Raw genomic sequence first — 10,382 nt, 5'->3', positions numbered from 1 at the left:
GGGCAGAGATGGGAAGGGTTGCCCCGCCCCAAACCCACCCGTTACCATTGCTATTGATTGATTAGAAGATCGTACATGGTGTGTGATTAGTAGAGTTAGATAGTGACTTGGCCCTTATAAGCAAAGTTAGAAAAAAAAAAGAAAAGAAAAATGCCATTTGATTCAACTGCCTATTTATTACATGATGGAAAGGTAAGCTATTGTCTTTTGATGTGGGCCAGTGAGATATATCTTTGAATTTAATCTGCAATATGAGCTTTCTTTATTTAGCTTACTGAGCAACTCATGCATGTTTCTTAAAATTATCCTTTCATAATTTTATATTTGAAATCTATTAATTTATTAACGCGTTGTTTAATATAATTGAAGAAATAACTGGCGAGTTGACTCATGAAAGGCAGTGACCACTGACCAGTGGTGATTTGTAAAGTAATAAATTATATTACGCGTTGTTTTACCAAGTCCAACAGATGTACTTGGAGTCGGAGACATGGGAGCTGGGAGCTTTACGTGAGCCATGAATGCTTGAATTGAATAATTAAAGAATTAAAACTGGTGCTGGCTGCCGGGTTCGGTTTAGCAACAAAAACTAAACGTTGGTTGAGGCATTAATTAACGCCAAACACTGTAAAGAAAATAAATATAGAGTAAGGCTACGTTTGATTTAAGGAAAAAGTAGGAAAATGAAGGAAATGTAAGAAATGATTTAATACCGGCAAGATGGATTGATATATTAACACCTCTACCAATCACATGTAAAATCAAACCGGCATGTAAAGCTTACCCGGGTTTTCATTTACACTTCAAACAAATGCGGCCTAAACCTTAAATTTTAAATCCTAAGATCTATACTGTAAACCCTTAAGTCTTAAACACTAAATTCTAAAATCTAAACTTTAAATTCTTAGCCAGTAAATTCTAAACCCTAAACCCTAAAACAAATGTATAAAAGGGCTACATAGAATGCATGTCCTCCAATGTTGTAGGAGCCAAGTATTTTCCGGAAAAGTCTGAGCCCATGAATTGCACGGGATAAGGCAGGTTTTACCTTTTGTTTTGTTTTTGTTTTTTTTTTTTTTTTTTTTTACAGGTTTGCCAGTTAACCTGAGTCATTGGTGTCCCCAGCCCCAGGTAAACCAGTTCGATCGAGCTACCTGCTTTGTCCAAACTTCGAACTTATTTTATCAAGCATGAAAACTCCCAAAAGCATTTACAACAACTTCTATGCAAGTAGAACTTCTTGTTTCCTTCCTTTCCTCTGTTGTCGTTATTATTCAACTGCATATGTAGTGATGGACATTTAAAAAATAACTTCGTATACATACGGTTATGGTGGTGGGTTGGTTCTTAATTACTCAACGTATATATCTGCTACCAGTATGAAATGCAGGAGTTGGCATCTATGAATTCCTTCCCCTCTCCTTCCTTTTTCCTTTGTATTATGTGGTCATCATTAGCTATCAAAAGCCCATGATAACTGAGGCTCCTTTTGGTTTACAGGAAGGGAGTTTGAAGTCAGAATCGGAATGGGTTATTTTGATTTCAATTATTTGGTTGAATGGAATCGAAATTCCATTCTCATTTCAGTTGGAACATGGTGCAAAGTTCATACTTTCAACCTTTGACTAATCAGTTCTCACTCCTTTCTCCGACACTACCTCAAGTCTTAATTTCAAATCCAGTTCTTTTATTGATACCGATACGTGTTTAACAAAATAAAAAACATAGATATCTCTACCAAATCTCAAAAGATCCCATCATCTTCGAAAGTTGGACGAGACCCAGACCGAGGCAAGTATCCGTTTTATATAGCATAGATGTCTCAACCTACCAAATCAGCTCTTTAGCATTAACTTCCTCATTATAATTCTTTGGTTCAGATGGATCAGAGCCTAACCGCAAAACATAAGTTCCATTTCTAGGGTTTTGAATATTTTGAATTCGTGATACCATTTATTTTCGAGCCGTTTAGAAAAGGGAATTGTAAATACAAGGCCTTTTCTTTGTAATTCAAATTTCTAATGTCCCACATGATTCTCGAGTTTCCTCGGCATTCCCCATTTGCACGATCCGAGAATCTTCCGTATTCAGCATTCACGTCATATATGATATATTAGATGATAAGCTTAGCAAGCTCTATGTATTTCCCGTGTGGCTGTCTTCATTTAATGAATTTCAGCTCCCAACAACTTTGAAAACGAGCCATTTCTTTTATCAAGTTTTGAAACTTGATTAGCTAGCTTAACTCAGGAAGAAGAAGAGTTAACAGCCTTTGCAGCTGTATGTTGGGAACATCTCCATATTTGTATAAATTTTATTCATGGGAGATATTCTTAACACACGGCTACAAGGAGTGTGAGGATGAAGTTCGGATTTTGTCCTCACAATCCGAATTCGACTCTCAACTCTGTCCTTGCATTTGGGTTTGGCTTGTACCATTTGACCAAACTGTGCATCAGGCCTATTCTTGGATGAGAGTGGAGTGGCTTACAGCACCACTTATTAAGGCCCAAAGGATATTGATGGGTTGGTTCATTCTCTGGAAAGGCAGGTTTGCCTGGTCTGGATCAACTCACAAGTTAAAACACCGTTCACCAAAGCAAATAAGTCAGGGTGCGAAGATATGATGATAACCGTTCAGTCACCTAGGTGGTGTGGAATACATCAATAATCAATTGGGTCATTCCCTAGATTGTCAATTTGGGATAAATATAACACATGGGGCAGAGACGGAATTGTTCCTACAATTCTCCTATCCACCACACACAAGTACTTTAATCATGTTAATATTGGATCCAGCGTACCACCATAAAAAATCAACAATTAATATTAAGTATGGCCAAACCTGAGAAGCATCAATAAAATCACCCGATCTAATGCTAGATTATTAGAAGTTCATATGGTGTTTGGCAGACAGTTCATAGAATTATTTGTAAGTTGCCAAGCAACCACCACCACCAGTAAACTATCTATACTATCAGTTTTAAAATTGAGGGAAAATTCCAGATTGGAGTATGTTGTTCTGTACACCAACAGGAATAAACTACCAAACTGCTCTAGAGGCATTTTGAACCATGCATCCCAATTTACCAACTCAAGTGAAAGCACAGCTCCTAATTAGCAATCATAAATGTTCTTGAACTGTTTTGCCTTGTAAGCTAGGGTGATCCACAAGGACACTACACCCTCCTAAGTGCCTCAAATATATCTTATTGACTACTCCTTGGCAGTTTCCGAATTTTCAGATTTTGTACTCACAATCTTACATATGGGCATTTCCTCATACTTACTTAAAAGCTTCAATCCTGGATAAACCTCAATATCACGTATGAAAATTTTATCTCCAACATCTAGATTGCTCAGATCCACCTCAATCTTTGGAGGAATGTTTTCAGCTGGGCACAGGTATTTCAGACTTGTTCTTATCTTGTTCAGGTAGCCACCTGAATTTCATAAAGTAGATATAAGTAAATTACAATCAAATAAATCTAAAAAAACAGTGCCAGGTACTGAAATGATGATAAAATGATTCAAGAGCATACTCATGGATCCAACAAGAGAAACATTTACAACCAGATAGAAGTATAGAACCCTAAAAGAACATTATTAGTGCATTAGCAACATGCAAGAGGAGTGATTTTATAAAGTTAACCACCTTGTAAAGAAGCTTTATAGTTTTAGTATTTGGGAAAAGGGCTTGTAAATATTTCAACAAGAATAAGTCAAAGTTCATCCAAGAATCTGGATGTCTAGAAATCATGTCATACAGATAACGGTGCAGTAGTTTGTTAAATAAGGTATACCTGAAAGTGGAATAGACAATGTCATGACTTCAAAACTAGCTGAGATAAAAAAAAATAAACAAGACTAGAAGAGATCTGTGCGATGAATGGGGCTGGTGTTAAAAGATGCCCATGTTCTACAGGGGATGATTACATTCAATTTCCTAAATTAAAAAGAAACTGAATTAGTTGTGGGTGAGTTTAAAAAGCCCCATATTTGCTTTTTTCTAAAAAAAAATAAAAAAAAAACCCCACAAAATTCTAAGGGGGTTGGGAAGCAATATGAGGAGAAGACATGGACAACTGCACTCCAAGTATATAGAATAGATGAGAACTGTGGAACAACTGAAGGACAAGCAATGTAAGACATATACCTATGTCCAAACTCACCTTTCACATGATTCAAAGCGAATAAAGCTAAAATCTGGATGAACTAGCAAACTCAGAATCCATCAGCTAATCCCCATGCTATAAGGAAAATAACAGAAGTGGTTTCCTCAAACCGTAAGTATTTATGCATGTCTACCATCTAGGTTGTATAAAATCCATATAAGCCACAGGATGATTGTCCAGGCAAAAGATGGGTTACTGCTCACAAACTCGTTATTTCTGTATAAACTATTTTTAATATTTACGCATGCTTGAGGAAAATCTTGGGTTAGCATGCATGAAAATGTATGTTCGAATCTGAGGGTGGCTACTTAGTGTGAAAAAAGTGACAAAGGTTAGGACCATACACCTTACTTCAAGGTGTAAGATATGCCAAACAATTGAGGTTACACCAAATTGAGATAGAGGGAGACTCTAAATTGTTGATTGAGTGGCTGCAATCTGGAAAGTTGGGAGCCTGGATTTATAGACAGCCCATAAGGGAAATCTTCAACACAAGGGAGATCGGTGCATGCTTCAAATGGACAAGGAGATCAGCTAATGGTTTAGCTGACACGTTGGTTAAACAAAGGACTGTGAGGGAGAGAATGTTCTGGGCAGTTTTGTAAGAAAGATTACTGACGCTCAACACCTGTTTAGGGGTTGACAGCTGTACTCAACTCTGGAAAGTTATTCTTAAATTGTATTGATGAAGTTACCGTTTCCAATCCAAAAAAAAAGGACCATACCCAGTCTACCCCTCCCATTTACCCCATATAGCTGGGACCAACATTGGGTAATGGCCTTTTACACATGTTTGAGGAATAGATTGATTAGTTCTCAAACTCACTATTTTTTGTATAAACTATTTTTAGTATTTTTTATTGGTACTATTTCTAGTGTTTATGCATGTTTAAGAAAAAGGAAGATTACTGCTCACAAGCTTCTTAGTTGGACACCTTGTCTTTGTATTTCATGACTTTCTTATTTTACATTTCATCAATAAAAATACTGTTACATATCAAAAAGGGGTTACTGTCCAACAAATACCAGAAGAATTAATACGCAAAGAAAAGTAATTGAAGTCAAGAAAGCAAATGTTTATGCCAATTTGAGTACTACCCAAGGATTAAGGTATCGATAAGATACTCCCAATACGGGGCGTATCATATCTGTATCTATGGTCATGGATATGGGATACACCACAATTTGATAAGTATCCCACGAATCATGCGTATCATCATGATATGCCTCCATATCGGGCCATATCGCACTGTATCGGTGGATACGGTCCAACACACACTAATACGGAGGCATATCCATGCCTAGTTTGGCAAAACTGTATATTGACTACTTTTGGATTATTTTTCATCTTTAATAAAAATTAAAAAATAGTATTACGAAAAATGAAATAAATCATTTAAGATTTATTTTTTCCAAAAAAAATAATAAAAACTAAAAATTATAACAATAATATATTTCATCTACCTTTGATGATTTATATATTTTATTTTACACATAATTATATGTTAAAAATGAAAACCTAGTTATTATTTGAAAAAATAGAGTTATTATATAAAAATACTAAATTAATAAATATTCCAAAAAATTAATAAAAATTGAAAGAAAGATAATTATTTTTTTTATGAATAAAAGAAAGATAATTATTGTATGATGTTTGAATGTTGTAGAGTCTCGGTATTGTTTATTGTAATATTTCTCTTCATATAACCAATTGAAGTATGCATTTCTCATGTGTTAATATCTTATTCATAGATAATTCAGCTTTTGTTTTAGTATTATTAATGTATTTATGTGATTTGCATGCATTTCCCTAGTGCGTCCAAGCATTTCTATATCTTTCGTTTGTACCCATGTGTTTCCAAAGCGTATCTGTATCTGACTTGTCCGATATGACCAGATCACATGTCCAGAAGGAAGCATTAAATCTTCTTAGGGGTGAAAACCCAGGAGAAGAAAATAAGAAAGTATGCAAGGGGCTAGAAGCTCCCAAGTTAAGACAGAAATGAATGTGAGAGGTGGCCCTTCACCATTTCTATTTAGCAGCTTTTATCAAATTATCTGAAGTCCAATTTGGAAACACAACTCTCAAATCAAGATACAAATGAATACACTATGGTCTTGTCATCAACTCATCATTCATATTCAGCACCAATTACAAATTTACTTGGGTCCAATTTGGAATCATACACAGATACACTGAAACAAGCAATCTAGACCGAGCACAATGGAAACTGTAGTGTTCCACAAAGCAGTAGTAATAAATGGTCCCTTCCAACAGACTATATGTACTAAAGTAAGAAGAATGACCAAACATACATGGTCATTGAACATTTTGTAAGAGACATGAAGGAAACAACAAAACAAGAATACCATATTACCATGTCAAGATTTCAAACTAGAATGCAAATGGCACTCTCAAACTTGGGCGAAAAAACTTTTCTCGAACATCATTCACATGTTACTTATGTGTTGTGTAGGTGTGTGTCTATGTGGGTGTGTGGGTGTGTGGGTGTGTGTGTGTGTGTGTGTGTGTGTGTGTGTGTGTGTGTGTGAGAGAGAGAGAGAGAGAGAGAATCAACAACTTATGGTACATCAATGTTTTATAAGCGAGAGGTGCAAGAAAAGTACAAGAGCACGAAGCAAGGAGCAAATTTTTGGAAAAAATATTAAAAAAAAACATTAATACATTAAAAACAAAAAACGTGAATTTTATGTGAAATTAAATATTTTAAAAGCTTCTGGGTTCAAATCAAATACATAAGCAAAACATATAAGATAAATTCAAAGTGAAAGTGAAAGCAAACATGTTATGATCATACCAAAGTGCCCCAAGGACTGAATAATTCAACTAGTAACTCAAATCAAATTCAAAAACTAAAACTATCAACATGTTTATCTATCTCCTAGTTGTGTTACTTCATGTAGCTAGTGTGATGTTAGACACCTTGAAATTCCTTGTCCTAGGAGGTTGGAGGTACAAAGGCAAAGGCCGATTTAAGGAGCTTGGTTTTGTAATTTTGGTTGCAGTTCATTATTCTTTAGGGTTAGGGATAAGAGATTAATTATACTGTTATTGTTTACTTGGTGGAAGTGGAAACTTTGCTATTTGAGATCCTATCTACAACAACTAGGGCTCCAAGTATTCAAAAGGCCTTTGTTTTGTATCATCTAAAGTCAGTAGACCATTAGTATTGCAATATTGCATGATCACCGACAAAAGTTAATTTACAAGTTAGTAAAAGGCATAAGAATGTATAGAAAACATAACCAAAAGGAGAACTTAAAAAAGGTGCAAACCTATGCCACCTTTTGCTTCAGCCCAAGCGCCTATACCAAGGGGCATCAAATGGGACAGATCTGGTATTTTATTAGTTGAGTATTTCTTCCAAAAACTGAACACCCAACAGGAGAATATTTTTCCTTATAAAGAAATATGGCTGTCAGATTTGCCATCATTCATGGTGTGGATTGCTATCCTGAGCAAGTGTCACCAAAAATGGATCAGAAAGAAGGGAACACGACCTGCCTCAGTGAACTGTGTATATTTCTATAGAATTAAAAAAAAAAAAAGAAAAAGTGAACTGTGCATTATGCATGGAGGAGAGGGAACTGATGGATCACTTATTCTTGCAATACCCTTTTGTGAAAGACATGTGTACTTATTTCTGCAAGCTTCTAATTTGCAGTTGGTGCCATCCAAGGTCAGTGAGGGAGCATTTGCTTGGCTGGAGATTCAAAGGCCTTAACTGGAGAAGCAAAATGTTATGGAGCACAATGCCTGTGGAAGTAACATGGAGGATGTGGAATAGTGGAAGGGAAAAAATAAGATTTATAAAGACAACATGGTGTCTAAAAAGGGGTGGCTTGGATAAAGGTGGAATCTATACATTCTTGGCTGGCTGCTCAGGACCAGTTTAGAGAGATACCCCACCGTGTTTATTTTGATAATGATGTCCTGCTTACATGAGTGGCCATATCGATGCCTATCAAAAAAAATGGTTATATTGACTTTTTGCAGCATGACTTTTTATATTTTTGACATGCTGCCATGGATCAGTCCCATTTCTATAGTTTCTAACTGTATATGACTATACCTATATATGGTGAAAATGAGTTTCAATGAATACAATACTTTACCTTCTCTTGAAAAAATAGTGTGTTTTATCTATCTTACTAGGCAAAGCTTTTAAAACACCAAGTATACCACAGATACCAACAAATCAAACTCAATGTTGCATGGACTCTTGTAAGTGGTGGCATAAATTATGCCACAAAATGTTGGTTAGTAGATAATGGATGCTAGTTTAGTTGCTAGAGCTTTATTAGCTTCTCCTAGGAAAGTAATCTATAGCCTGCTTCAGTTTTTTTTAACTTTATTTCACTATTTGATATGATGATGTATTTGGGAATAAAAATAAAATTTTAGGAAGACTTCTGGGTAGTGGAAAGTCCTCTGAGAGATCATTTACCAACTCTTTTTTATTATCTCTTCCTATGAGTCCAAATTTGTCTTTAGTTAAACTCTTGGGATTTCCTAGGACTTTGGTTTTAGGATTAGGAGGGATCTAAGGGTCTTTGAAACCTCTCAAATCTTGAGCCTATTGGATGCTCTAACAGGGAGTCTTCATAGATTGTTTTAAAATTTAAACCTAACTGTTGAATTTAAACAACCAATCAATCAGGCACATTTACATGTGCTTCTTTCTTTCAAGTTACTTCATCCTCTAACACACCACAGCCTTTTCTAATAAGAGGAATATCAAACAAGCAAAACCAGCAAAACTAGGATAGAACTTTTGAGTTTTGACTCCTGGGCATATATTAGGTTCTGAATCTTCTGACTCTCATGTCCATGCCCATACAAAGCATTTCACTGTCCACTACAATTTAAAAATCAAGTTACAAGGTTTTGTTAACTCTACTAGGATAGAAACACATAATCAGATTCCAGCCCCTTGAGATAGAGTTCATAAAAACCCTTTTGAATTCCTCTCCGGTTGACACCCGGTGGGCAACCCTCACGGTACTAAATCAATACCAAGAAAATCTCAAGGCCTTTTTTTTATAAACAATCTTGAGGCCAATTTTCAATTCCCCGAACACAGTCCTATGAAAGTAATATTGTAATAGCATAGAGTCAAATAGCAAGGGTGTGCAATTGATACCAAACTTGTTAAGCCATCTCTAACTCTTATCGTTCCTATGAAATTGGTCATTCTCCAGTCTTCTCGTAAGACATTACGACATGGTATGACCATACAATGCAGATTAATGCCAACTATCAAGTTACCACTGCAAAAAACCCTTACAGACAGAAAACAAAATAAAAAGGGAAGAAATAATTTGATCAATCTTATATTTACTCCACTCGAATTAATGGAATATGTAGAACATAAAGCAACCACAACACATTTATATATTAATAGAGAGGAAAAAAAACCCTGACCTTTCTTGAGACCAGGACACAGGTCTTCTCCTTTGAAAACAACCGGCACATCGACCTTCAACTCCGAAACATTGTCAGCCCACACGAAGACCAGGTTCAGGATTTTTCCAGTCTCGGGGTCCTTATGAAGCTGCAATAATTAACCAAAAGTTGAGATGCAACAGAAGATTAAAAATAATGAGAAGACAAATTTGCCTTGCCTTGATGGGAAGGACGGCGCCAGACTCAAGGAGATGAGAAGAACCGGAACCAGCACGAATCTGGAGCTGGAAGGTGGTGGAGCAAAAGTAGGGAGGCTTTACGTCCTCGAGTATGGACTGAATCTGCTTCCTCTCAGTGGTGAGAAGATGCTTCCTTGAGATCGGTCTACTACTACTTGAGTCCTGTGGTTGTAGGGATTGCTGTGTGAATACAACGGCGGGAATTCTGCCTTGGGCTCTGTCCTTGGCAGACACTCTTGGTCCAGTGTACTCTCTGGGAATCGCCTGTATGGTGTGATATGAAGATGTCCTAGCTTTCTCCACCACCTCAACCGCTCTTCTCACAAGGCCACTTCCGGCGGCGCCCCACCACCTCCCCATTCTTCTTCCGTGTGCTTGCTTCTATCGAACGCTCCGATAGAGTGCCGCTATGCCTGCTTGTACCTCGCTGCGCTGCCCTGTAACGATGCTCGATTTTGGTTTGGTCTGTGATTTACGACTTTCCTCGGTTTCATTATGGGCTGGGCCCGGGCCCGGGCCCGAGCCTTATTCATACTTTTC

General features: G+C 36.7%; 1 protein-coding gene across 1 annotated transcript; it reads right to left on the bottom strand.

Moving 5' to 3' along the window:
• Positions 1–2,801: 2,801 nt before the first annotated feature.
• On the bottom strand, positions 2,802–10,382 carry LOC148851112 (Ribosomal protein L25/Gln-tRNA synthetase, anti-codon-binding domain-containing protein). The gene is made up of 3 exons (XM_088944994.1): positions 9,822–10,382; positions 9,622–9,751; positions 2,802–3,443 (listed from the first exon to the last, which is right to left on the bottom strand). The coding sequence occupies exons 1-3, from the start codon at positions 10,200–10,202 to the stop codon at positions 3,217–3,219; spliced, it is 738 nt and encodes a 245-aa protein (XP_088801120.1). The 5' UTR covers positions 10,203–10,382; the 3' UTR covers positions 2,802–3,216.

The sequence above is a fragment of the Nelumbo lutea genome, chromosome 5 (genome assembly GCF_056320005.1).
Source record: "Nelumbo lutea isolate HS-2025 chromosome 5, American lotus-T2T, whole genome shotgun sequence".
In the NCBI taxonomy this organism is placed as follows: Eukaryota; Viridiplantae; Streptophyta; class Magnoliopsida; order Proteales; family Nelumbonaceae; genus Nelumbo; species Nelumbo lutea.
This window is presented reverse-complemented; position numbering and strand designations above follow the sequence as displayed.